General features: G+C 33.0%; 2 protein-coding genes across 2 annotated transcripts; both read left to right on the top strand.

Moving 5' to 3' along the window:
• Positions 1–453: 453 nt before the first annotated feature.
• APX3 (ascorbate peroxidase 3) lies at positions 454–4,611 on the top strand. The gene is made up of 9 exons (XM_011090295.3): positions 454–655; positions 775–899; positions 1,574–1,623; positions 1,849–1,914; positions 2,082–2,130; positions 2,551–2,633; positions 2,740–2,819; positions 2,903–3,005; positions 4,185–4,611. Exons 1-9 carry the CDS (start codon positions 543–545, stop codon positions 4,380–4,382), a joined length of 867 nt encoding a protein of 288 aa, XP_011088597.1. The 5' UTR covers positions 454–542; the 3' UTR covers positions 4,383–4,611.
• A 145-nt stretch (positions 4,612–4,756) lies between these two features.
• LOC105169783 (myb-related protein 308) lies at positions 4,757–9,221 on the top strand. The gene is made up of 3 exons (XM_011090293.3): positions 4,757–5,263; positions 8,082–8,376; positions 8,539–9,221. Exons 2-3 carry the CDS (start codon positions 8,114–8,116, stop codon positions 9,086–9,088), a joined length of 813 nt encoding a protein of 270 aa, XP_011088595.1. The 5' UTR covers positions 4,757–5,263; positions 8,082–8,113; the 3' UTR covers positions 9,089–9,221.
• Positions 9,222–15,392: the final 6,171 nt, after the last annotated feature.

Below are 15,392 nucleotides of genomic sequence, written 5' to 3'. Positions count from 1 at the left end.
TAATATTTTTGTTATGCTGATAGCACCCTAAATTGATTTTATTTTCTTTATTTTTTTGTTTCCGTTTTATTCTATTCTTTTCTTCTTTTATTTCTTGAAACTTAATGAGTTGCTTTATATATATATATATATTTTACTTAAAAAATAAAATATTATTTTTTATATGTATATAAAAACAGTGTGATTATATTAAATTTAAGAAAAAAAGGGTATAATTATCTCATTTAAGATCACGTACTGGAAAATAAAAAGAAGAAAATCTGAAAATAGAGATAGTGATAACGCCAGCGAACGCCGCCCGGTTTGTTCAGGCCCATGCCTTATCAATGGGCTCGTTTTCCAAGCCCAGGTTCTTTTGATTAGATTTATCACCAATCAGAAATTTCCAAGTTGGAAAAAGAAAAATAGAAACCCAATCCTCCAGTCGGGAGTCGGGGCTCAGCAACTCCAGTGTTGTTCCCCTCTCCCATATAAACGCCAGTCAATATTCAAAAATATCTTATCTCCTTATTTTCCAGAGAAAATTTCAGAGACTCATTCCAATGGCGAAAGTTATCGTCGACTCAGAGTACCTCAAGGAAATCGAGAAAGCTCGCCGGGAACTACGCGCTCTCATCTCCAACAAGAATTGCGCCCCTATTATGCTTCGCTTGGCGTATTTTCTCTTTTCCGTTTCTGCTTTTAACCTTTTCGTTTTTAATCTAGATAATAGTTTGATAGCTAAACTTTGATTAACTTAATGTTTTCTTATGCTTTTGGTTTGTGGTTAACTAGGTGGCATGATGCGGGGACTTATGATGTGAATACGAAGACTGGAGGTCCGAACGGTTCGATTCGAAATGAAGAAGAGTACACTCATGGCGCTAATAGTGGCTTGAAAATCGCGCTCGAATTTTGCGGTTAGTTGACTCTATTTTTCATAGTTGATTTTCACTTTAATCTGTCTCTGTTTAATGATTTCTATTCTAGTTTATAATGCATGTATGTATTATATCTGCTGGAGTTTTACTAGTCGGATAACTTGTAGTAGTATTGCAGCATTTAATTAAACTAGGTAAATTTTGCTGTCTTTGTGTATTTTCATTAGTTAAATGCTCACAGAGGAAAATTATTTATCATTTTGCGGCATGTATTTTCTGAACAACTTATTTGATCATAGTTCTTAGGATTCTGTACTTTGGTAAGGTGGGAGGATTTTGTTTAACTTACTGTTAACATATTAATGGATTACATTCATAATCTGTTCACACATCTAGTGCAGTTGTACTAGCATCATAGCTTGAAGTACTATCATTGACGGATGAAATACTTGTTTGATTGTTGTATGGCTTCAGACGTGGGCTGGTGCTGGTTGTCTTTACATTTGGTTGTCTGATGTATACTTTGTCATAGCAAAATTTCACATGGATTGGCTTGTTTGCATTGATTATTGGAGCCTTGTTGTTTGGATGTTTTTTATTTGTTGGTGGTAGGATTTAGCTTAATATAATCTTTAATGTATTTTTGGTGATCATATCACTTCGAAGTGTATATCTACATTTCTTCTTACTATTGATTTTTGGTTGGGTTGCAGAACAAGTGAAGTCTAAATGTCCGAGAATCACATATGCAGATCTGTATCAGGTAATTTTCCTAATGCTCTGGATTCTTCACAGGTGCTGTTTAGTGCAAGGCAAACATGAAACCTTCACAGGGTAATGTTACTTTGCTTTGTCAACTGACTTGGAAATTAAACAGTATGATCTTGATTAACTATTATACAGTTCGGGATTACTTATTATGAGGTATCAATTGGTGGACAAACTAAGAGCACTTTGTTTAATGCTAACTGGACAATTTTGCCTACAGCTTGCAGGTGTTGTTGCTGTTGAAGTCACTGGAGGCCCCACAATTGATTTTGTTCCTGGTAGAAAGGTATCCATATTCTATCTTACAGAGATAAAACAAATTTGTATTGTGCTAGTAGTTACCAGCATTCCCCATAGTGCACTAGGTTGATGCGATTAGATCCATCCATAGGCAAGTTACGATAATTGCATTAAGAGCAATCTTAATGGTAGCTACCTCATATTTCTTTTCAGGATTCAAAGATTTCCCCAAAGGAAGGGCGACTTCCCGATGCTAACAAAGGTCAAACAAAATATTATAGAAATCTTAGTTTTCTGAATCTTCTCACTTGCTAAGCTTAGATGGTTGTTTTTCATTTAGACCCGCTAAATGTGTTGTTGCACATTCGCACTTGCTATTTGGTCCCTTTCTCTATATATTCTTTCAATAACATCTATCTATACTTCACTCTCTGCATAAAGTATTGGTGAAAATATTACAATTAGTGCATCTTTATAGAATCACGTTTTCTCTCCAATGGCATTTTTCAGTCCATGCTCTTGCTCATATATTACCTTTAAGTTTCTGGAATCTGGTTACTTGTGAACTTTGGAGAAAGAGGTTCCATCAGGAGCTCTAAAGGTTATTCGTCCCAAAAAGTTAATGTTCGTAGCAAGCTAATTAGAAGTTTAACTGATTTACTCTTTTGTGCTTTGATGTTAGGTGTTCCACATCTCAAGGAGGTGTTTTACCGGATGGGTTTGTCTGATAAGGATATCGTGGCACTATCGGGTGGCCACACCCTGGTAATTATCATCTAAGCATTTTGATGAATATACTACCCACTGAGCCTTAAAAAGAAAAATAAAAAGAAAAGCCATTCTAACATAATTTTGGTCAATGTATTCACAGGGGAGGGCACATCCTGAGAGATCAGGCTTTGATGGCCCTTGGACTAAAGAGCCATTAAAGTTTGATAATTCATATTTTCAGTAAGTCTTGGAGCATGACGTGCCTTTTGTTTTAAATCCGTTTGTTTGTTCTTATGCCTTCTGATTACATTTATCTGAACCAGGGAGCTTCTTAAGGGGGAGAGTGAGGGCTTACTAAAACTCCCAACTGATTTGGCTTTGCTGGATGATCCTGACTTTAGGCGTTATGTTGAGCTTTATGCTAAGGTGCAGTATGCGGTTTTAACTATTTGGTTCAGCAATTATGTGCAGCTAAGATCAGGCAGAGCTGATTGCATAAAGTCTGATAAAAAAAAATCAAAATGTTTTAGTAAAATTTGGTACAAAAACATATGCTGCTGGATGTTAATCCACAAGTATCATGTTTGTAAGTATAGTGATACTTACAAAATTGATACTCTGTATGGGTGCTTACTTGTGTTGCAAAATCTCACAGAGACAAACATATTGAATGAGGTTGTTTTTTCTTAAAAGGTCAAATTCAAATGATTACCCCGAACCTCCAACTGTATACGATTTAAGGTTACATCTCACAGCTGCTGTATATGGAAAGGTTTTATATGATTGTCCAGTGACCTAAATCTTTTATGCGCATTCATGGGTAGTACATTATTCCTTTAGGTGCTTAATTACTCGTGCTCACTGGTCACCTTCGCTCTAATTTTAGATTGGCAATCATGTTTTATTCGCAACATTGTTAATTTTATTCAACATGTTGAACCTTCTTTACTCCCCTAGTGAATATAATAACTTTGTTCTCGAGAGCAGTTTGTTACTTTTGAAGAAAATATAGATATTTTTGAGCTTCCACCTATATGCTGAAGAGGCAATACAATTTATCAATTAAAAATAGGTTAACTTCTTTATCATCATCTCTATCTTATATTAAGAGATGACTTTGGAATTCATCAATGCCAGGAACAGAAATGTGAAGGGCAAAATAAAATTGCCAAATCTTGTGTTTGATGACCGAGTAATGAAAATATTTTAGCCCCTTTAAATCTGCTTTTACAATCATCTTCAGTCAACTCACTTTCACACATGCCTGATTAAAGGAAATAGATCTTGATTCTTCTCACAGTTCTTTTATCTTTTTATCCACTGTTTTTCCTTTTTTTTCCCGGTCAGTATGGCTTCTTTTCTGTTTTTATATTATTGGTATCTCTTTGAAGGGTGCTCTAGGAAAGTATCTTTGCCAGTTATTGTTTGAGAGTTTGTGCTGTATTCTTCGCCAAACTGCCTAATTCCTATTAATGGGGCAGTGTAGTTTATATGCTTTGGCAGGGTTTTTTGCCCTCACACCACCACCTTTGAACAGGATGTTTGTATGTCATCAGCAACTTTGCCTACTACTCTAACCGTTTCCCCATTATTTTGCACATGCAGGATGAAGATGCCTTCTTTAAAGATTACGCTGAATCGCATAAGAAACTTTCCGAATTAGGGTTTACCCCTACTCCCACTGGTGCAAAGGCAATTGTGAAAGATGGCACTGTATTGGCACAAGGTGCTGTTGGAGTTGCTGTTGCTGCTGCAGTGGTGATCCTGAGTTATCTCTATGAAGTCAGGAAAAAGATGAAATAGATGAATGTTATTCATGGTTAACGGTTCCATTTGATTCTATGTTAATCATGGACCGGAGATGGTCACTGCCCTCTAGCAGAATCATATATTGTACTCAATACAATATACTGCATGTCAAAATAACACACTGGAGCTTTATGTGACAATGATATGTATGGGTAGAAAGTTGCCTAAACTTGTTAACCAGTGTTGGCTTGAAAGGAATATAGGTTAAGCTTACGATTGATAACTCTTTCGTACACCCTTAATACATATTCTTATTCAAGGAAATCGAAATTGAGAATGGGTGAAGAGACGAGTGGGGCCGTATTAAAAGATGTTTATTTGTCCTAATACTGATCCGAAATGCATAACATGGGGATCATGGACCAACCTGCATTATTAAGTTTCTTTCCTTCACCACAGATCCATGCTTGTATATTTGTTTTATGCTCCTCCCACGTGCGAATAATTGAGCAAGGGCTTTTGCGGTTTCCACCTAAACTTGCACTACCGGTCCCATTGGGATCTCACATGCAGATTTTTTAGTTTGAGAGTTAAAAAGGTGAAGTTTTTAATTGTGGCTTCCTGATTTCTGTGCCTTTAGAAACAGTGATCGACCAGGTATTATTTGTAATTGTGACCTATTCTCGTTTTTAAGTTGATGGGATTTATGATAATTGCTTGTGGAAACAGGTATTTGTTGATTGCGGTAAACCGGGCACTTCCAAATATAATAGAAGAGATTGATTCTTGGTTTCTTTGGAAGGAGAATATCTTATTAGAAGATTTTGATGCTTGCTTCCCATGTCGTGTTACTTAGAATCAGACAAAATCAAGTTGCTGACAAGTGTGAAATGACAGTCGTCTCCACCAGTTAGAGCCCAACAAAGCCTGGCGTGGTAATTCTCTCTCTCTTGTGTATCTTTCATTCTTCACACTTATTCTTATTCATTATGCTGAATAATACCTTGTTGACATCTTTGAAAGGCCTACTTTTACTAAATGTATATATACACACTCGTACGCTCATAACTGAGCAATGAAAATGCCTTGTTGACAACTTTAGAACGTGCAACTAAGAATTTTCATCAAGAACTACTGCAGAATCGCATTTGGCTTATGTATACACCTAATGAACATAATAAGTGAATATGGATGATTTTGATTAACTTTACTGTATCACACCAACCAATCAAATCATCAAGAGTGGGGTGACCTTGATCGGACTCACATAAAGAATGTGAAAATGTTGTTGGTATATGAGAGTTAGGATTAGCTTTATCCAGGAAATGTGGGTCAGTTGACACAGACCCTAATTTGAGCAAGGTTGATGAGGAGGAGGGGAGGTTCTCACATGGGATGGGGAAAAAGGACCAAAAGAGGTAGGTAAGAGTTTTTTTTAGGACAACCCCACGAGTCTTGTTCTCTCTACCTAAGCACATGTTATCCACGAGGTCCTGAGTTGGCTGTCACCTTACTACTGTTCCAGATTAATTGCCCAGCTAGCTAGTATATAACTTAATTTCTTCACCAATCAAACTACATTTAATTTAAAGCTTTGGGCTTTGTATTATTTTCCTTTTTCATAGTGTTTCCCCTATGGATTTGGCTACTTTGTTGCATTTGTGTTGATGAGGCACCCAAGTTGGGGATTACAAGTACAACCCGCCAACCCAAAATTGAATTAATCAACCTAACTGATTGATATGACAAGTGCCCGTCTAATTTGTTTAATATTGTTGTTAAAGGCCAAGAAACTACAAGTTGGTAGTGTGCGTCATTAATTCCAAATTTTAAATTACTTTGTGAGTGATTTCTATTATTATTTTCTTTGCATAATTGGTGATGAGCATGGTATGGATAGGGTTTGAATAATTGGTGGTGTAGGGTTAAAATTCTGAAAGGAAATATATATATATATATATATATTTATATGGATAAGCTTAGAGAGGGTTATTTATTTTTTTGGAGGGTATGGTGAAGAAATTGATTTTTTGTTGTAGAGGAGATAATGCTGGTATGAAAATAAAATGAGAAATCGTGGCATTAATATTGAACATCAAAGGTGGAGCCTTTTTCTGGAGCATGAGAAAAGGTGAAAAAGGTAGGTGAAAGAAACACATGAAATTACACAAGTGGACATGGATGGAAGAGTCTGAAATGATGATGGATGTATGCCAAATTGATTCATGGATATGGACAAGTTATTTTCATTGTTGTTTTCGGGTTGGGGGAGAAGCAAATTAATCATGTGGTGGTGGGTGACAAATGCATATATATATATACATATAGATAGATAAATAGATAGATAGATAGATAGATATAAAAGAAAAAATAAAGGTGGATGAATGAATGAAATTGAATCCTCCTATAACCCCTAACCCTAAACTAACTTGCACCACAAGGTTTAGGATTGGAGAAGTGGAAGGTGGTTAAGAGGCAAAAACCCCCACACCTCAACCAAAACTACACTCATTTCTCTTTCCTTTTCCTCATCTTTTCCCCTCACACTCTGCCTTACTTGCACCCAACCCCTTAATTAATCCTTCTAGAACCCCCCACCCATACATAAATACAATTACTACTAACAATTTTATCTACTATCTATATATTCTAACATATATTTTGCATGTTGGGCACCAATGTAATACATTAATTATATAGTACGTTAATTAAATATTACCTACCATCTCTACTATAATATTCTCACAATAATTGCCAAATTAAATTATCTCTCACAATAGTGGTTCACTGGATTTTCACCAGTTCACAAATCTCAACCACAACTAATTAACTAGTTTATTATTATATTTCTAATTTAAAAGAAAAAAAATCCATACTCCTCGTCCAATTACTAGTCAATAGAAATTGCTGAAAATGAAGACTAGTTAATATATATATATATATATATATTTGAAGAATAAATTAAAACCTAATATAATTTCATATATAATGAAAATTAGGTCAAGGAAATTAAAGCTTTAAATGAAATAGTACCATTGTAGGTGGAATATGTTTGGGGCAGAGGTCACCGGAAACCATCAAGAATGTTGTTAATTAGATGGGAGTTTGTAATTTACTTATTTATTTATTTATTTTGTGATTGTTAGTTAAATTATTAATCAAAGGTGGTTCAGAGTTTCAATGAGATCACATATATATATATATATATAGAGAGAGAGAGATAGGAGATATATATCAACAGTAGTACTCCCTTTCTTGCTCTATTTTAATACCTTACTTTACACCTACCTGAAGGTCACCTATAGTTAATGTCACTTTTACCTAAATCATTATATATATATATATATGTAACATATATGCTTTTGAACTCTTGAGAGTGTGTGTGTATATATGATGATGATGGTGCTAATATATATATCACCAAGAGAGATACCACCCAGCTGCCACTCTCTAACCTGTCTCACCAACTCACATCTAGAAGCAATTAGTTCCTCCCTCTCTCTCTCTCTCTCTCTCCAGAGTCAAAAGCTTATATATATATACACACACACATATGTATTGTATGTATGTATAAGAAATCACATCAAGTCCTTAAAGGGCCGGTCTTGATGCTGAAGAACCACTTCATATAATCCATCCACTGTCAATAGTACTACTACTCAAAAGGCCATCCAACAAAGGAGGTCAGACAAACAACATTAATACTACTCAACTGATCATCAAGGTTTGAGCCGAGCGTCAACTACTTTGCAGTTTTGTGAGATTAATTACAAAGGAAAGGAATAATGGGGAGGTCTCCTTGCTGTGAAAAAGCTCACACAAACAAAGGCGCTTGGACCAAAGAAGAAGACGATCGTCTCATCGCTTATATTCGCGCACACGGCGAGGGCTGCTGGCGCTCCCTCCCCAAGGCCGCCGGCCTCCTCCGCTGCGGCAAGAGCTGCCGCCTCCGCTGGATCAATTACTTGCGCCCTGACCTCAAACGTGGCAACTTCACCGAAGAAGAAGATGAACTCATTATCAAACTCCACAGCCTTCTTGGCAACAAGTAAGCCCATAAATATATATATATATATATATATATATCAAGATAACCATTGATGATAATAATCAAATTTAAATTTTCTTCTCTAAAATTGTTTTAATTACTATCATATTTGATCATTCAGAATAATAAAGGGAGGGTTTAATTAATTAAATTCTTGTTTAGGTGGTCACTTATAGCTGGAAGATTGCCGGGAAGAACGGACAATGAGATCAAGAATTACTGGAACACTCACATCAGACGAAAGCTTTTGAGCCGGGGTATTGATCCAACCACTCACAGGCCAATCAATGAGCCCGCAGCAGCAGCAGCAGCAGCTTCACAGGAATCCATCAAAACCATCTCTTTTTCTGCTGCTAATTCAAAAGAAGAAGACGACGACCACGACGACAAAAACACAACTGGTGGTGGTGGGAGTTTGATGATCACCAAAGAAGATCACAACAGCCCGGCTGCAGAGCGTTGCCCCGATTTGAATCTGGAGCTCCGAATCAGCCCTCCTTACGGTCAGCAGCAGGATCATCATCATCAAGACCCACTCAGAACAGGTGGAATCAGAGATACTTCTAGCAGTAGTTCGTGCTTCGCCTGTAGCCTTGGGATACAGAACAGCAAAGACTGCAGCTGCAGCAGCGGCCGTAGCAGTAATCCAGGGTATGATTTTCTGGGGTTGAAGACCGGAGTTTTGGACTACAGAAGCGTGGAGATGAAATGATATCTTCATCAGAAATATCAACTACTTCATGATCTGAGATTAATTAAGCTTTTCTTCTTTCTTTCTAATCTGTAACAATATTATTAAAGATTAATTCATCAAGAAATAGTAGAAATTATTAATTAATGTTAAAGATAGAGGTAATATATATATATATATATATAATTAATTAGTTGAGAGATCTTCCTCATGAAGAAATTTATCTTGATATATTATTGTATATTTGATACATATTTTGCATAAATAATATTATTTATATTAATTATTATATAGATAGTTAGCAGTGCAGAGACTGTGATTATTTATTACACAATTTGCGGAGATATATAATATAATTATATAAAAGCAATGTATGTTTGAAATTCATCATGTTGTAATTAAAATTGTTCCTCAAAAAAAAAAAAAAAAAATTGGTGTATATAGGTGGCGGTGGTGGGTTTTCAGTACTTGAAATTGTAGGCCCTTTTGTTCTGTCTGTACAGTAGAAAGGGGAAATTAATCCATACCCATTAACAATTAACAGTTTTGCACTTGTGTTGTGGTAGATAACTACTACTTAATTAAGTATACATGAATTCTTAATTACTACTGTAATTTATCATTTTTCAAAGTCTGGTCTTTAACTTAGTGCAGTGACAATTTTGATATATTACATCCGCCTAATCAATTGCAAAAATTCCTTTAGAGCATTAAAATTTCATGCATTTGCCCCTTTCCACAGCTTAATTAACTTGGGTACTATGTTGCGTCCACCCTTACTGTGGTCCAAATTTTCATTAATTTTTGGTACTTGATCACCTAATTCTAATCTTCTTCCTTTTCTTTTCCTTTTAAAAAAAATTACTCAACATTTTCTTAAAAAGGAGGTTGTAGGTACCATATTCAACATATCTATATTATATATATATAAAAAAAAAAGGTCTTTGTATCTTATAAATTACAATTATGACATCATGACACCAATTTTATTATTATGTTAATAATATATTTTTGTTCTTTCTTTGTTGCTTTCTTTCTTTCTTTCTTTCTTTAGAAATATGATGTGTTGGTTTATATATAGAATTTTTTTTTCATAATATATTTTAAAATATAAAATATTATTTATTATATGCATGTAGGGACAGCGTGCCATGACGATTAGTATTTAAATAACAAAACTATTTGGTAGTATTGTAGGATGGAAGTATTGAATCACCTCAGATAATACCTGACAAGAATCAGTATATATATAGCACATTTGTTCTTATTTTAACACGTTTATTATGATTTTTATACAGATCGAGTTTAGTCAAATTAAATTAATTATATTTAATAGTAGTGTAATTATAATTATCATGTGATTAATTCATATCTAACTAAATTCAAGCCGGACTATAAATTCTTTTTAATGACTACATAAATATACATATATATATATATATATATATTTAAAAGAAAAAGAAGAAGAAGAATGAATGAATGAATATAAAAGTGAAATTAGTTAAAAGAAAATAATAATTGTGCATGGATCCTTATCCTTGGTCCACCTTTGGTATGATGAATCATGTGAGATGGTGTGAGAAAAGTCACACAGACGAAGATGACCATTTTTCTGTTCATCACTTTAATTCTTTTTTCTAATTTTAGATTCCCTTTTCCTGTTTGTCTTCTTTTTTTTTTTTTTATTTAAATTATTATTATTTGTTATGTATGTATGTATCTAAAAAGATATATGAAGGGGCATTAACCCAACGGATAAGCTGTGAGAGGATGAGAAGAAAAGAGGTGGGTAACCTATCTCTTCCAACCTATACATACATATAATTATTCAACTACACCTATTCAATAACAATAAATTAATAGATAGATAGATAGTATATATGCGTGAAGAAAGTAGCATCTGCTGCACCTCTCCTTTCATCATATACATACATTCCAATATCCCTCCTACCAACTTTAGTTTACTATTCCCTTAATTAATATATACTTTTTTTTTATATAAATATAATATTTACTATATATATGATATAGCTTACAATTTGATTACTCGATGTATTATTCGTTCTAATTTTGTATGAGTCTCATGCTTTCATTCTAAAAATATGTTTTTCTAGAGAGAGAAGGCCTGTTGAGACTTATATACAAGCCGCTTAAATTCCCCGTTTGCAATTAACATGGGATACTTGTCTACATTAATATCTTTTTTTTTTTCAAAAAAAATTAAATTTTCAGTTACATATATAATTTTAATATTGCTACAGTAGCCTATTATAATAGTGACATCATAATACTTGAGTTGATTTAAGGTGTACCTAAATCCATTATGAGATTAGGTCATACGGCTTTGAATGCAACTCATCTCTTCCACTCCACTCCACTCCACACCACACCACTAAATCAGTTTTGCAATCTTTTATATTGATTTAACAATTCAACAATATATATATATAGGAATTTTAAATAAGCGTCTGTTTCATGAATTGAGTTAATTTGCAAGAAATATTTATTTGAAAATTGTTGTTAGGATAGTGATGATTTAATGAAGCAAATATAAGAAAAAATGAGGTACTTGTTCAAGTACTGCTATATATAGTATGTTGTACTATGAATTAGATTCAGAATGAGGTGAGGTGAAGAGATAATTAGCTTAGTAGGGTTGGAGTAGAATACTAAATCATCAATCATTAATGAGTAGGTAGGTTGGAGTTGAACAAATTGATAAAAATGAAGGGGGGAGATTACTGATTACTCATACTATAGACTCCAACATGATGCATCCATTAATTCATCCAAATCCTAACAACCCTAATTAATTCTTGAAGGTTGAATTAGAAGAAGCATGTGGGAAGTGAGATGGTGATGAGTAGAAAGTATAGAGAGAGAAAGAGAGTGTGTAGGCTTCCACTCCATTTCTGCTTTTCCTTTGATTTTATAATATGGGCTTACCTCTTTTTTACTTTGTGATAATGACATCATAGGAAAGTAACAATTTTTTTTATTTTTTAAATATTCCTAATTATTGAGGGTTGAAGGAAAAATGGAGTGAAATGAAGTGCAGCGCCACCAACACTAACTCCGGCTGGTTGGCAGCCGCCGCCCCACCACGTAGGCCTCATCTTCTCCAAACTCAACGCCCCTCTTCCACTTGATCTTTCTCATCTACACTTTTTCATTTGACCAACCAACCTATTATCTATCTATATACAATAAAACATCTATCCATTTAAGTTCCACTTATCTACAATGATACATACTTTAATAATAATTATAAGCTATGCTCCACATATTGAAGGTAAATTGTATGATATTTAAAATAAGGATGAACTGATGAATTAAATAAAGCACAAAACAAAAAATGTAGTTTTGAAAATTTAGGATATTTTGTATCTGCAGACTGCAGTTAGAGAGATACCATATAAGTAAAATATGATATTATGACATAAGCAAACCATGATTTAAATTAAGAAATATATAAGAATCAATGATTTTCTAGACATTTTTCTAAATAATTAATAATAACTCATTCAAGTCCAAAAAAAATAATATTTTATCTAATTCTTATTAGAATCACTGCATAGAGGTTGTTTTATTACTAGATATTGTGGCACGTTGTTCCTACGTATATATAATAAATAATTTTTTACACTTTAAAATATATTATAAATAAGAGTAAAATATATAAACCAGTACATTATAGTAATCAATTAATATAATTTTGAAAAGTTAAATAAGTTAGTTATTTTGTTATGAAGGGCATTTTTTACTTTAAAAAGATAGTGTGGTGGTGTCATTATCAACCTATAAATGTGCATTTTTGAGTATTTATTATTATAGTCAAGATCAAAATTGAAAATATTTTCAGTGCCTTGGCACGGGTTTTGTACTAGTATATGTCTATATTTTCCAATATTTTTTTCCTTTGCTATTAATAAAATATCATTAAATTTTCAATTTCTAATGATTTGATGACAATATTATGGTGTAGAAAGGGACAAGTATACAAACATAAATAAGTTTATTATATTTTTTTGTTAAAAAAAAAACTATCTATCTCATCAGAAATAAAAAAAAATTAATTTCCTATGCTGCAATTTATTACATTTTACAGCATGAATGGCGGCATCACTATATATACTTATTATAAATAAATAAATCTAGATGATTAATTGCTTGCTGTATATAATAAAATATATATAAATAATGGGTACGTCACAAATTATATAAAACACACTGTTTTTTTTATTAAATTTATTTATATGTTTGATACGTGAGTAAATACATTGGGTAGGATGGAAGTGCAGGTTGATTGACGACTTCATCGCTATAATTTATTCATAGGGCTGCCAAATTCAGACTGTTAATAAAATATATATCTAAGTATATTAATCCGTATACGTACGCAATGAGGGCACAAATTAATTAAGCATATTATATATATTGGTGTAGTATGACCGCAATCCCTCAATACTCCATGCATCAATATGTGTTGTTCAAAGATGGAGGGATGTGACGTATTTATGTATTATGAAGTTGAGATAAGAGTTTTACTTTTTATTTATATAATAATATTATTCAGCACTGGTGTTAATGTTGGCAATGGTAATTTTGTCTTTTGAATACAATGATTTTACACTATTAAATTGGTAGCACTACAAATTTTGATAACCAGCAAATCAAAATGATGTTTTGGAAAGGCAAATTGCTATTTACCGACCTATAATATAGAAAATAGACAATTAACCCCCTTGTAAAAAAAAAAACACCAATTTACCACGCTAAATTTTAAGAAAATGTGCAAAACACCCCCTTCACATAGGCGGTATACATCACGCACGTGATGTGCACAACATCGTTCGCATGAAGGGGTTATTGTGCACCTTTTTTAAATAGGGATAAATTGTTCAATTTATTTTTCATAAGGGGTAAATTGCTTATTTTTTATATATATCACATTTTGGTAAATTACAATTTGCCATATTTTGAACTCTATGAAATCGACATATTAGAATGTTTAGGATTTGATTTGATAAAAATGAAGTGAATATATATATATATATATATATGTCCAATTCTAAAAAAGATAATAAAAAGTTATGATTTTCATTCCAACAAACATATTATTTTACTCAAAGTGTATACCATTTCACTGTAATAAATATATGATTTCAATCAACAGGATACACAACTTCAGTGATTGACCCATAGTCGACTAATTAGATACGATGATTGGACGTTATCAACTATGATTCACATATCACCTACACATTATTAATTAAAATTATTTTTAAATTTATCATTCATGATTTTTCAACCATAGGAAGCCATTAATCACTATGTACTAGTTTGGCCATTGACCCAGTAGTTTACAAAACACTAATTAATGCAAAAGATGCAAATTGGTGAATGAAAGTGCAAACTACCAAATGACATAAATGATAGTGTATACTTGAGAAAATGGGGGGTAGGGGAATTATTAATGAATGTATGAATGATTGGAATAGATGCATGCATGCATGCATGCACACCTCACATTGCATTTAATCTGCATTACCGACCACTAACCAACACATTGACATGATGTGACACTGAAATAAGGCTACCTAATGTGATTGATATGATAATGAGATCCCATGGTATGGTGAGCTGACTCTCCTCCTCATGTACGTACCTGCTACATATTGATTGGGGTGCAAATTCAGTATCATTACAATAGAGTTCTATACAAACTTTTTATTTCAATAATGAATGGAGTATTTATATCCTAATACAATATTACACTAATTTAGTAAGTCAACTCTTCTTTTTTTTTTTTTTTTAAATTTCTTTCTTTCTTCAATATCTTTCTTTTTTGGAATGTCAATCTTTCTCTTTTTCCTTTCTTTCTTCAGTACCTTTCTTCTGAAATGTCAACTTTTTTTCCTTTTTATTGATATTTTTTCCTTCTCTAACACTTTTCTTTCGAAAATGATGACCTTTTCATTTCTAGTTTGGTTTTTTCCTCCATCAGTCACCCTCTAGTTCCTGATTATTTATAGGATATTTGGAAATTTGATCGGAGCACGGACTCTTTTTGCAGGTATGTTATGTCTTATAGTGTTGTGTTAAAATTTAGAAGTTAAGTATGAGAACAATTTCAAAGTGAGTAAATAAAAGAAGAAGAGAAAATATTATAGAAAAACACAGAGAATATCCTCCAAAAATGAGATATCAAAGAATTGCATCACATATATATACAAACTAGTTACATAATCCTATTAGAGTTAAAAAAAAAGGTAAATTTCTAATAAAACTAAAGCTTAGGAAGTAAAATTAATATTCTAAACAA

Source organism: Sesamum indicum, linkage group LG8 (assembly GCF_026168435.1).
Source record: "Sesamum indicum cultivar Baizhima isolate 11 linkage group LG8, ASM2616843v1, whole genome shotgun sequence".
NCBI lineage: Eukaryota > Viridiplantae > Streptophyta > Magnoliopsida > Lamiales > Pedaliaceae > Sesamum > Sesamum indicum.
This window is presented reverse-complemented; position numbering and strand designations above follow the sequence as displayed.